This window comes from Lineus longissimus, chromosome 12, assembly GCF_910592395.1.
Source record: "Lineus longissimus chromosome 12, tnLinLong1.2, whole genome shotgun sequence".
Lineage (NCBI taxonomy): Eukaryota > Metazoa > Nemertea > Pilidiophora > Heteronemertea > Lineidae > Lineus > Lineus longissimus.
The window spans coordinates 512,137-526,210 of record NC_088319.1 but is presented as its reverse complement, the minus strand read 5'-3'; the positions used below and the strand labels follow the sequence as shown (position 1 = coordinate 526,210).

Here is a 14,074-nt window from a genome sequence, read left to right as displayed (position 1 = left end):
CATCAACATGTTTCACTTGAGGACACTTTAATCAGTCACACTATTCGCAATAAACAACACGACATTCGTTTAATAATATAATATCCAGTTTATTCAAATAAAACTAAATGAAGTTTGCACATTAAACCTGTTCAAGTCTATTACAAACAGTCAGGCATTGAAATAAATACATTTTAGGTCTACATACAGGGTTTGAGGCTGGGAGGCCTGATGTGTTACTTTCAGTTTTCTTAGAGACAGACATTACAGAGAGTGTGATCTAGTGAGGTAACATGTACAGTTTATACAGGGATTTGACACAAGATAATTGTGCGCTATGTTTAAAGGGGTACGCTGTTGGTGTAGATTGCATTACTGGTGGAACAGGAAAATAGGATTAAACACTGCACTGCTGTACGGTGAACCATACATGTCAAGGCGATGACAATTGATGCGTGGAGTATCTTTATAATAGTGTATACCTACACAGCAGCAAAAGAAAAAAAACACGCGAGCATGCATGTGGCATGGATGTGGCATGCATGTGGCATGCATTGTGACTGACTATTGGCATTGCCTGACGTAAGAAAATGAAATAGATTTAGTTGCACAAACACTTAATAATATGAGAATGAATGGCGTACCCCTCTAAAGGCTCAGAAGTGAACTGAAAGATAGAGATAACTTCTATACAGACATTATAGGCCTACCCTGTAAAGTGATCTGTGAATGAGTTTACCTAGGATTCACCTTATCATGTGTCACTTGAAACGAGCATATTGTTCCTTGACTCAGACTTGAAAACATGACTTGGCACGACAAATGGGTCAAAGGTGACATAACGAATCATATGTAACCCGCTCTTTAAATCCTTTTTGTTTTCAAAAACATCATGAATTCTATGTAACCCAAGCCTATAATGCGAGGACTCAAGTAACTCTGCATTTATGATTGACAAGGACAGGTGCAGAATAACATCAAACAATTACAGGGTGTGACAAAGTGACAAATCAGCCAAAAAACAGTCAGTTCAGAAAATATTGAAAGTTAATGCTGTGGACATACAAATGTTTACACAATACAAGAACACGTTCTAATGAATAGGGAGTGAGTTTATTTTGTAGAACAGCAGCTGTACATGTATGTACACATGTACATACACTTGACAATATTACATAGCGCTGTTCTATCCTTCTAGTTTTCTCCCTCATAATTTGGCAACTAATGTCATAACCTGGCTTACTATCAATTTTATACACTACATAATGTATGTTAATGTATGCGCATATATATACATAATGAGGAGCTGGTTACATAGAGCATTATTAATCGTATTTACATATTCTGAACACAGTTTTGTTACACAATATACTATCAAATACCTTGACAGACTTTAGCAATCTGCAACAAGCGATTTTTGTCACAGCCACCTGCAGATCGCATGCGACAAAAATCGTTAAATTGCGGTGGTCATCAAAGGCGACTGCGACATAAATCTGCGATTGCTGCGACTGGCAATCACCAAACACAGGGATTACTGGTTTACTTCACTAGTTCTCGGTGGCTTGTAAATTTCAGGGAGGCCAATGGTTACATAACCGTTCTAGTGAAGAGTTTATTGCAGTTAAATGATTTTATAGTTAGCTTGTTTGAAGCGATTTTTGCAAGAGAAAGCAAGATATCTCACCCATGTTGTCCTGATGTCAAGCATAATGCCTGCCGTCACTCATAATGATGAAAATGATTGTGTTCCTTTAAAATGTATCAAATCTCAATCATTGTTATCATCTTATAAATGATTATACTTTAACAGCTGGTTGAGAAAGACAGTGTTGTTACACTCTCAGTAAATGTCGGCCCACGTTAAAAACATGCACTCGCCACTCCTTAGTCATAAAGTGTGCAGGGTGCTTTAGAAGAATGCTTTACCTTTAGAGCTCTCCCCATGACAAATAATTACCTACCATTAAATCTCCTGCCTCCAGAAATATGTTTCAAAACTTTCTGGAGAGCCAATTACTGTCAAATTTGGACCAACCATCTAGGAGACAGAACATATAAGGAAAAGCAGTACAATTATAAATCCTACAGTGTAGAAAACACGTGGCAATGCACATTAGGTTATAATTGTCCCACCTTACTTTACTACATCTCAGATAAGCTCAGAGGTCACTCTTCACCACATGAGCTGAAAGTGGTACAGTTATTATCCCTATAGTGTAGAAAACAACAAGTATACATTGGGGCACACACAGGCTGTAACTGTAACACCTTACTTTACTACAATAACAATAACCAGGGTACAAATGTAGCCCGTACCACTTTCATGCACACAAAGACCATAATTGTACTACCTTACCTCACTACATCTCAGTTAAGCTCAGCAAAGTCACTCTTTACAATATACAGCATCTTAAAAAGAGGCTCAATTCATTGTAATCACCTTCCCTTACTCTTTCTCTATACATGCTCCTGTCCCAATATGCACCATCTCCATTCGATCAGCTCCCTCCCATCGATGCCTCTTCCTTATCTGTTGCCTTTCCAGGTATTTTTTCTAAGACACTTACCGAAAAGAAGCGATATGTTGCTACGCTAAACCCATGTATTTTGTCACAGCCCAAATTTGAATCTTTATTTCCTATTAGGAGCCACAGTGGTGTGGTCTCTTTGACTGGCGATCAACTTAGAAAGCAAATTCCCCCAGTAAAGCAAACTTTTCCCCAGTCTGATGGCGTACAAGCCGTGCAGCTAGACTAGGTACTCAACCAAATGTCTTATTTTTCTATTGGCCTTAGTCTATTAGTCTATATCAGGCTTATGAAAATAAAAGTGTTTCGGAAGATTACAAGGCTCCAATTGGCCTTCTCGGAACCTTTTTTACCTTGGCGCAAAATACCTGGAAAACGCAAAGCAGACAGAAAAGTCACCTGATGACATCATTAACATACAAACTATAACATCTCACAGAGATCTGGGTTAATTTGCATAATGGCGTAAAATGACGTTTTGGACCTCAATATCTTTTATATTTATATTTATTATCACAGAAGACGATCGCAACTTCATTTTGCTTGTCTTTGACCATGTTCAGCTCCTCATTGTCAACTTCCACCTTTTTGATGCACCCAACAAACGACTCGTAATACTTTCGCGGCAAACCCGTCGGAAGATTCTGTTTACCACCTGTAGAGAGAAAAATATTGAAATTGCAGTCACTGGTGTGAACAGAGCATAGGTACCATCTGAAATCTCTACCATGGGATATAGCAAGATTTAATAGGCCCGACCTTTTCCTAGTAGGCCTACTGATTGATGGGGAGGGACTCACCTATCCATAGAAGTCCATCTGAGTCCAACTGTGTCGCCCCCTGTCCAGAAACGGACGTAAAGGTTTCACCGTTATCAACCTTTATACTGCCTTTTCTCTTTTGGCTGAAAAAGGGAAAGGAACTTCAAATGAAAATGCATAGAATAGAAAACACATTATTCATTAAATGCTTGAATGTCCAAATCCCAACTTGTTTCCCTGATCAAAATCCACCCATCGAGCAGTTGTCAATGCTGCCGGTGTTCAGGACCAAAGACCTTAAGAGTTTATAGATGGGAGTGAGTGCATTAGCAATACTTGTACCTTATCTTAATTTCTTTTCAAAGTTACATATGTAACCCTCAAAGTGCATTGCCCAAGGACACATACCGTTTAACCTCCACAGTATGCCACTTGCCATCAGCGACATCTACAGGTGATTTAATCGTCATGAATTCTTTCTGGTTGCCGAGATTATAGCCTAACTCGACGTTTCCGTGCACGATTGTTAACGTCACGAAGTCGCCACTAATATGTGGTGATTTGTGCTGGATTAATAATAAGCCATTCTTGGCTTTTGTCTTAAATCTCAGTTTAAAATGGTTGGATTTTTGGCCGATTTCCCTAAAAAACAAAACAGTGAAAAATATGTCAATGAATGTAAGCATACAGAGAGCTCCAATGGCATAAAATTGTCAAGCCTTCCTAACAGGTGGCCCCGGGTTCGTTCCTGCACATTCGGGCTAAAAACTGAAAGACCCCTCTGGTGTGTAGAGTTAGCTGTCATGGACACCCTGAAGCAACCTGCGTGTGATATTTTGTGGGTAAGTTTCAACTTCTATTTTAGATCATAAGGTTTGAGGATAAGCGTTCATAAACCTTACTTTCTGTTGATGCGATTAAAGTACTTGAGGAATGTGTTGCCGTCAAATTGGATCGGTTTCGCTTCTGCGACTGCTGAGATATCTTGGAGAGCTGGAATGAAAATGGAGAGAAAAGTCTGCAAATCTGATGAGCACAAGATTCCTGGTCCTACTTCTCAGGCTTTTGATTGACCACTTTAAAGGGCTTAAAACCGACCAATCAGCTTCTTGAGAATGCTACCCTCAGATAGGTTGTTGTTGATTCCACCGAGTGTGCATGAGCCCGTTTAGACATGTTCTCACTGATAACATCTCATTGCTATCCAGCTCTTATTACCTACCTGTCTCACAATATTTCCCACCGTGAGTCATGGGACACTTGCACTTGACTTGGCTGAGTACGGGTAAGCACGTGCCAGAGTTGAGACATGGGTTGTTGTCGCATGGGGGACCGAGGTAGGCTGTGACACGCTCCATATCGGAGGCAACTTTGGGAAGATTTTCGATGTGACGTCCGTTAATATACAACTGAAAATCGATTACGAAATAATCAAAGAATTTTAGGAGCTGACCAATAAGAGTGGTCAGCCAGTGGCTGGATGACCGAGAAATTGGAGAAGTGGTGTGCTACAGCTTTCACGATTATTGGCGTAGTTAAGAACATTGCCACAGAGGGGAGCTACAGGAGGTGATCAGGGGTCCAGACCTCCGCTTTTCTAAGCAATTCTCACAGCTTGACTACAAAGAGCATGCCTCTTACCCTTTGTATCGCCCCACGCAGCCCAGTGGTGACACCAGACTCAACTGTCACACCAAACTTGTTCCTGAACCCTCCAATATAGAGCTGCTGGTCGAGATTGAGGGACTGGAGCAGGCCCTGCAATGTCAAACAAACATGAGTGATTACATACAAGCTGGAGCCAAGTCACAGTCTTCTTTTCTGTCCTCCTCAAATGGTGAGAACCATGTTGATCATCACCAACTACATGTCAGAATGAGCGCAGATCAAACAGGCAACCTTATCATTAACGTGACAGAGTATCGATGTCTCAACAGGCAGAGCCAATTTTCAGTAAGGTATGTGACTGACAACAAAACTAAAGACAACATTGGCCTTATGCCTCTGTCGCAATGATTCAATACCATAACATTCAAAAGTATGGCCATCTTTGGGGGATCAAATCATCTTTCTGTGGGTGATGTGCAGATACTTTCACTGCAATATCTGCTGAAAGATACTAATTCCTTCATTTCAGTCAATCGAATTTATACCATACAATGAATATCATGACAGGATGAAAAAGTGCTTTAACAACTCAGCAAGATAAACATTTGCATACCAAAGCTGGACAACATTTCCAAAGCATGGGATTAGTTCGAAGTTATAGCTGAATTCATTATTCAGAGAGGTATTGGTGGTTTCAATTGAATAATGTTAAGCCTCGTTATTATCACAGAGGTCCTTGGTGTAACTGACACTTTCTCAAAGGGAATTTACACCAATTTTCAGTGTGTAACAGTAGTTACGTCACAAGAATAGAACCTCTTATACAATAGATACCCATAACATCAAGTAAGGCAAAACGGTAGGTCATGATGGTGAAAGAATGGTGTAAGATGGGCGGGATCGATTGGGTGGGGGAAGCTGAAATCAAGACATGGTGTGCATGTGATTACAACATGGACGAATTATTCACTAGTTGCCATGGCAACCAAATGTACCACCAATTAGAAATATTTCTTCAAAATACCTACTATTTGGACGATGGAGACCCTTTTTGTACAGATCTTGTGCAGCAGTTTATAGTTTCTTTACATCAGCAATTTACAGGACCAAAACAACAACACAAATTACCATAAACACCTTGTTGCCAAGGAACACCTTGTTGCCAAGGAACGCCTTGTTGCCAAGGAACGCCTTGTTGCCAAGGAACGCCTTGTTGCCAAGGAACGCCTTGTTGCCAAGGAACGCCTTGTTGCCAAGGAACGCCTTGTTGCCAAGGAACGCCTTGTTGCCAAGGAACACTCCCTCTTCCCTAGCGCCTCCCGCAAACCAACAATATGGTATGTTCAAATGAGGGAGAAAGTCCCTGGATTTGCAAATAAAGATGGCTGGTCCAAGGTTGGAGTTCATCACAGGGAAAATGCAGGAAGAAATAAGTATTGTAAAGCGAGAAAAAAATGCCATGAAAAGAAATGAAATTTTGAAGGAATAATTTTTGATTCATTCGAGGCAAGAGGTTACATTTGTGTTTTGTGGTACATTTTGTTGCGTGGCATCTGTGAATAATCCTGAAAGCTTGGACCAACCATCCAATTCTTGAAGAAATTACTTCAGACTACTGGGTGTTTCAAAAAACTTTGACTTGTCAAAAGGGGAAATTTCTTATGGATAGAGCGACATAACGAATATCTGAAAGCACGACAGGAATTTGTTCCATGAAAGAATAAGCCCTTTGTATGTAATCACTTTGAAAATGCAAGTATTTTTTTTCAACACCCAGTAGTATCGGTCTTGTAAGAATATGTATAGACTCAGAGGGACAAATAGCTTTTGCTATCTTGATGACTACATGAAGGATCAATCGGGGACTGTTGTCTATCGACCAATGAAAACCTACAATAGTACACAATTGGATAGATGGACCAAGACCATTTCAAAATCACTCAATTCGTTTAAAATTTCGAAGCATTTTAACAGATAAGGGCAGAATGATGGGTGAGGGTTTGTTGTGTCACTACATTTCATGCTGGATTTATACAAAGCGTCCCACAGAGAGGTGATTTTTATTGCAGTAACCTGTGATGATTGTTGCATGTGACAAACTCTGCGCCAAGAATCAGTCATCACTGCCATCCGATATCAGTGATGACTACTACTCTAGACAAGCAATCGTTTCACTGCTAGATATTATCAAAGGTTGCTGCAATAAAAATCACCTGTGTGCAGGTCACTTAGTGAAGAAGTTTATCTGTGGACATGCATTTGGTACAATACAATCCTGCAGAACCTACGAGGACATTTTGAAGAGTTGTGGTGAAGGGGTACGCTACGTGATGGTATAGAATTAAGATTTGAAACCGAGGAAGCTACTCTGATAGGAAACAGATGGGGCCCAAAATGAGATCAGATCCAGAAAGTAAGGTAAGGTAAGGTGATACAATTATTATTATGGTGTATCAATGTGTTCTGCACTGCAGAAGTTATAAGTGTACCACTTTACCTTACAAATAACCAAATAAATGATGTTGACGTCTAAAACCTTACTAATATCGTTTCACGTCTATTGCATTGGTTTTTTCAATCTTTTTATGATACCCGACAAACAGTAGACCACATTCTTCACTGCACTTGACTAGATTTGTTAATCACATAGAATATAGAGGGCACCATACATTATCAGACAACTGGACAGACGATACAGTCAACCAACAGTTACTTTTTTCCACAATGTTTAATTTGAGAAATTTGAGCGCCACCACTGGCAAAATATAGAACTAAGCAAATCTGAAATGTCATTGGTAAATTCACCTAATTGACAAATGAGACTAATGATTAGTTCTGTCTTCTGCCAGTGGTGGTGCTCAATTTAACACATCTATATTTGATGAAACGACATGATCTGTACAACAACTAAACAGCAATGATGTGTGTGTGTCAGATGTCTTGTCTATTTCATCAAATTTTCATGATGAATCTTTTCTCAAAATATTCATCATGAATTATCATGAGTAACTTAAGAATTTCAATATTTGTTATTCTTTGATCAAGTATTGCTCTCACAATGGGCATGATGGTCTCCGAATATCCATTATGAAACTCATCATTGAAAACATAATAGTGCTTTCAATTCTAATCCTAAAATACAAATTGTATGTGTTGGACTTGCTCAGTGGTGCTAGGAATTATTTAGCAGTTTTCAAACACTCAGCTTGGGACAAAAATAGAGTTGTCAATGACAGGTTATATCCTAGAGATCGCTCAAAGTCAGAAATGACCCCAAGACATTGGGGGATAAAAAAATAAAGTTTGGGTAGAGGATGGTTGGTCCGTTTTACACGGGGGTAGAAGCAAGGGGTTAACAGGCACTGTTGAGGTGTGTCAGATCAGCGGCAGTGCGGTGAACAGCTAGGAGATTAGAATAACAAAGTATTATGGGATGGCGCGATTTCAGTATTCGATGCTTTATTGACAGGGTTTGATCTCCACTGAGTACAACCTATTATACACAACCACTGTTGGTATAAACACGAGTAGTTTATAGATGAACTGTGAGTAGGAGAGGCCCCTTTTTGTGACTCTGTGTAACTTAATTTGACCTATCTGGCTGCTGCCTTCAGTCTCCCCTTAATTGAGGTCTTGATGAGCACTTTCTGATGGTACTATCAAAGCCATGATTGCCTGACATGTTTCCAATCCAACCTGAAAGGGTCAACACAGCATCAAAACTAAAATCGTCCATTCCGTAATACTGGGTCATCTCTTCTTAGGAAACCGTTAGTTGATACCTGTGCTCTATGATTCATATGTTTGATAACCTAGATAAAGACAAAGTATTAAAACATTCAGTTACAGTAACTAGTGGGTGTGGCTAATTGTTAGTTCACGGCTTGGACGGACCTTCAGTCGAGGCGATACTCTGATGTGGTTTTAAGTGAGTCATGGTGAGTCATGGGCAATGCCCCTCCCCCAAAGTAGAAAACCAATGTGTTTTTGACCAAGATTTCAACCAAGGGTCATTTTGCCCCCCCCCCAAACCAAAAAGCTAGCTACCCCCTGTACATGAATAACTTAAGAAATGACCCTCATTGGTCAAACCCTTATAACTCTATTTGGAGGAACACCTCTGCAAACCACTTTACCAGGTCTTACCATAGGCATTATGATGCTTCACCACAGCAAAGCATCCACAACTGAAGGTCAGTCCACATCATCCAAGGTCAAACAATATTGTTACAAGGTCATTCAGGGGTCATCCATGATTATCAACAGTATTTTCAGGATCGGACAAAACGCTTTGAAACCTTCTATCTAAATATATCGATACCAAAACAATATTTACATTCTCATTTATCAAAGCTATCAGAGTGGCATCGGGCAACGTGAATAATCTGCTGTACCTTTTGAGAATGTTGATAATTATGGATAACCGTATCATCAATGCAAGATTAGTCAGGAAAGCAAAGCGTCACGCGGACATCCACACGCAACTTTCTCCACAAGGACGTCAACGTCTTCTAAGCCCTACCATGCAGCATGCCCTATACTTCTCTATTAACAACCAATTCACTTTATCATGTTTATCTGAATTAATATCCAACCAAGAATCAGAAAAAAATTGAAAGAATAAGATTTCACCAATTTTGACACACTATTTTGATTTGATCCAAATTTGATATCAAGAATACCAAAAAAGACAAAATGTACTTAAAGAGATAGAAATTCATAAGAACTGATAAAATAACCTGATAATAAACATCACAAACAAACCACTCTGTTCTTAATGAACATGCATCTTCTACAGCATACTCCCCCCCCCATGCGAAGGCCATCCTTGAGCAATGAATGAAGTGGGTGATCCCCCCCCCCCCATTCACAGAAATTAATCAACCAAGGGTTAATCTTTAAATAAAATCCCGGTTCCCAGTCTTCACATGTCACATGCAGTAATAATGCTGTTAATACTATCCAAGCTCTAATGCACCAACAAACCAAACGAACTACAACAATAAATTAGCATATCGACTGACCTTTGACCTCCCATTGACTCTTGCCTCATCGTTGAGGTCCATGAAGCCGGACTGCTTATTTCGTTCAATGACGACCTTGTGCCATTCGTTTTTAGAAACTTTACCTGTGCTCCTGCAATCGACAGACAGAAATGATAAATAGAGTGCGATGATAAGCCAAGATTTTCCATCCTCCCATAGCAGGCCTCACATTATCCCATCAGCACCTTCAATGCTTGGGCTCTCACAAGACTCCACTTGTCTTGGTCACAAGTACGTCTAAGAAGTCTATAATGTCGATTCTTCAGCAATTGTGAACCCAACAGTTTGCGACCGTGAACATTTTCTGTTCTACTGCAATTCTTTGGTAAGACTGCAAGCAGTGTCATTGGGCCCAGAATGAAAGTGCAAACTCCTGCATTCCTACATGCATGACAAATTCCCCATCCTCGAGTTATTCTCATGAGAATTTGCATCCAACTGCAGCAGACCTTTATATCGTTCCTGATAGAGGTGACTCAAAGACCTGCTTTGGGAGGTCACTGGTTACTTGGACCACCAAACAGATTTTTTGGCCACTGAGAGCCATCGGGTCTTGAAGAAAAGTGCCAACTATTCCTAGAATTAAGGACAAATATTTCAAGTAACTTGAAAATGTAAACTTACACAATATTGGCGCTGCCACTGCCGAGGTCGAACTTGAACTGGAGGTAGCCATTGACGAGATTCAGTGACAAATAGTCGCCTTTTCCATCCTTGTTCTGCCCGTTATACAGGAGCACTCCTGAAAAATAACGTCAGATTACAGAATATTGATTGATTTCAGAAATATAACAAACTCAGTCAGACAAAAAGAACTAATTCAGTTCGGGAATAACCCAATTTAGTTGAAACTTTTATGTAATTTCGTAGATTTCCCTAAAGTCAATCAAAATTAAAGGAAACCTTACCATTATCTTGATAAGTGAGGAACCACACCTCGAAGGCTATCTTTGTGTAGGCGTTGTCGTTATATTTATACTCAATGTACGAGTCGCCGTTAAACTTCGGGACGAAGTTGTCGGCCTGGTAGTTAGGCTCAGCTGCAAAAGGGAAGAAGAATGACATCAAGTACGTCGTATTATATTCGAAAGATTTCATCTGAGCAAGGAAATAGTACTGTTATGATGGAAATCTGGAAAGATATTGGGAAAACTTTACGATTTCAGATGCATCATGTCAGATCTGAAAGACTTTTTGAGAGTTTTTAAAAGTTTTTGCGGTATAATGTAACCAGGTACACTTTTATTCGCTGCGACCGTAGACGTAGCCATGACAACAAGATGATTACAGTTGCCGCTTGCGTAATGTGTAATCACTTGTCATCTTGTTATCACTCTGGCCAGGTCGCGGGTACTCTGACGTTGTTTTAGATTGAATATGCCCAACACTGGAATCTCAAGGAAAGAGGAAACGTGGCCGCCGCCCAAAGGCCACCTGGAGGAGAACAATGTCTGATGAGCTCAATTTGAATGGGCTGACATGGGTGAGTCGCAAGAGCCGAGGACAGAAAGCGATTGAGGGACCGTCTTGTCGCCTTAGGTCCTATGAGGAGGAAGGGCCTAAGTTAGGTCAAATATTGCATCAGAAAAAATCACTATCTCTGCCAACAACTTTCACATCAAACAGCGATAAGATTCACAAAAGACTGTCACAGACAAATCGAACAAATTGAAGAAAAAACAAAACAAAACTGTCCACCACTGACCAGTTTATATTTCTGTTAGCATTAGCATTAGTCTTTACTACAGTGCTTGGTACCAAAGCTTTGTTTACCCTGAACATGTCATCCGTCACTTTTCATTCTGCTTGACCAAGAATAGTTACACAACATCACTTACGGTGTACTTATCATGCAGTGCAGTATTCAAAAGAGGATTTCTTATGAAAGTTAGAGCAAAGATAGAAAGAAGTGATCAGGAGGAAGATGTTGTAAGAATATTGTAGAATAAGTTTATTAGTGTGATAGACCAAGAGAAAGATAAACTGCTAGATGAGGTAAGAGTGTATATGTGACTTCTTGAAGCAAACCACCCAGGCCTGTCACTAAAGCCGGATTCCAAGAAATCCTGCAAGCTTTATGTAGCCAGATCTCTGGATATCCTGCAAGCTATATGTAGCCAGATCTGCGGACATCCTGCAGGCTATACGTAGCCAGATCTGTGGACATCCTGCAGGCTATATGTAGCCAGGTCTGTGGACATCCTGCAGGCTATATGTAGCCAGATCTGTGGACATCCTGCAGGCTATATGTAGCCAGATCTGTGAACATCCTGCAGGCTCCATGTAGCCAGATCTGCAGACATCCTGCAGGCTCCATGTAGCCAGATCTGTGGACATCCTGCAGGCTATATGTAGCCAGGTCTGTGGACATCCTGCAGGCTATATGTAGCCAGATCTGTGGACATCCTGCAGGCTATATGTAGCCAGATCTGTGGACATCCTGCAGGCTCCATGTAGCCAGATCTGCAGACATCCTGCAGGCTCCATGTAGCCTGATCTGTGGACATCCTGCAGGCTATATGTAGCGAGGTCTGTGGACATCCTGCAAGCTATACGTAGCCAGATCTGTGGACATACTACAGGCTATACGTAGCCAGATCTGTGGACATCCTGCAGGCACAAAAGTGGCATGGTCTACCCTCAGTCAGACATGCTGCAGGTCCCAGAGCCAGACTTCAGAATCTGTTGAGCACGTAGCCATTTTAATAAGCATGATTCAAATCCATCAGATAGAAGAGGAATGGAGTTTCCCATTTTCTGATAAACATGACTTGCAAAAAAAGGACTTCAGAAAAAAGTGTACCAAATTCCCAAGAAAAAAATCGAGAAAAACAGCTGGTCATACCTGTCGATGGGCCTGATTTAGGAGTGTAAGAAGGTAGTAGTAGAAAAGGTACTTAGTAGAAGAAGGGGAGTTGACTGAAAGATGCAACGGGATCTTGAACACTGTGGAAAAGAAAATAATTAATGCAATCCTGTCTGAACACAACTTGACAACCAAGGTTTTGCATCTCATCAGGATTAACCCCAGCAACGTTTATAGGAAGTATACGACCATGAGGTGATCAGGATGGTCTGAACAGGGGTCTTTACCATACAAGACTTGCCTGATTAGTTCAACGCTTGACGACAGTCTTTGCAGTCCTGATCAAAAGTAAATGTTGCAATTGGTCTGTTTAGCACAGTATGGACTCTGCACATCTGAGACAATTCACAGTTCTCGTCTCTTCACAATCAGCCACAAAAAGGTAAGGGGATGCGAAGCGAGCAACATGATTAATTGTTGGTCAATCAATATACAGAGTTGAAATCTGCTTGAAACTAATGTGCATCACCAGCAGTCACTCAAAATATCAGAAAAAACCGCTGACCACGTATCGCAATGACGGCCACGATATTGACCAAAAGATTTGTTTCATTTCCACAGTGTTCTGGCCACGACAACATCAGGGCATCACAAACAGTGCACGGGTCAATACTACAATCAAATTATACCGCCCCTTACGTTTCTCATTGTTACCGTAATGTACAAGTGAAATCTTCCACGATTGTTCTATATGGAGCAGGAAGGAAGCAGGGAGAGGATTTAAATGACAACAGTGCTTATAGAGATTCAATGCCTTATTCCCAGTCGAACCCACATTTGGGGTTTCATTCGTGATCGAAAAATGTGCAACTCTCACACGCAAAAAGGAGGGAAAATAACAGAAGAATCACTCATTTAGGTCTCCTGAAAAAAATCATCATTTTAGCTACAGCTACTGAAAGCATGGTGTTGCTAGCTGTCTGTAAACATGTTTTTTGACTTCTTTAGTATTGTCAGTGCATTCACCTTACCACGGAACACTCATCTACCAAATTATGCTGTGTAACCATGAGTCGAAGAATATCACATATCACATCAAACTAGACTATTAACTGAGCTTTTAACAAGACTATTATACACTTTCAATAAAAGGGGTACAAGCATATCAAACGGAAGGATCACCTTTATATCGACCGGGTTTGCAGTCTATACAGAAAGAGGGCAAATTTAACTTTTTTATAAGAAATCACCAAGCATTTTAATAGCGAAAGGATACATAACAGCAAGGAGACAATTTGTTCCGAGACTATTAACCCCTACACTTATACTCATCCCAAACATTTC

General features: G+C 40.4%; 1 protein-coding gene across 20 annotated transcripts in view; it reads right to left on the bottom strand.

The window, feature by feature from the left end:
- Window positions 1-68: 68 nt before the first annotated feature.
- The window catches only part of LOC135496773 (agrin-like), a 149,911-nt gene continuing 135,905 nt past the window's right edge, over window positions 69-14,074 (bottom strand). For 17 of the 20 annotated variants that reach the window (XM_064786284.1, XM_064786270.1, XM_064786266.1 and 14 more), the window contains 10 exons: window positions 13,430-13,477; window positions 10,833-10,964; window positions 10,549-10,666; window positions 9,904-10,015; window positions 4,913-5,029; window positions 4,494-4,680; window positions 4,174-4,264; window positions 3,680-3,913; window positions 3,311-3,414; window positions 69-3,165 (listed from right to left, as the gene is read on the bottom strand). In XM_064786284.1, coding sequence (XP_064642354.1) covers window positions 2,996-3,165; window positions 3,311-3,414; window positions 3,680-3,913; window positions 4,174-4,264; window positions 4,494-4,680; window positions 4,913-5,029; window positions 9,904-10,015; window positions 10,549-10,666; window positions 10,833-10,964; window positions 13,430-13,477 — 1,313 coding nt within the window. In that variant the 3' untranslated portion in view covers window positions 69-2,995. Of the gene's footprint in view, window positions 3,166-3,310; window positions 3,415-3,679; window positions 3,914-4,173; window positions 4,265-4,493; window positions 4,681-4,912; window positions 5,030-8,457; window positions 8,692-9,903; window positions 10,016-10,548; window positions 10,667-10,832; window positions 10,965-13,429; window positions 13,478-14,074 lie in introns of those variants that run through there. The other 3 variants (XR_010448719.1, XM_064786275.1, XM_064786283.1) reach the window with 3 other exon arrangements.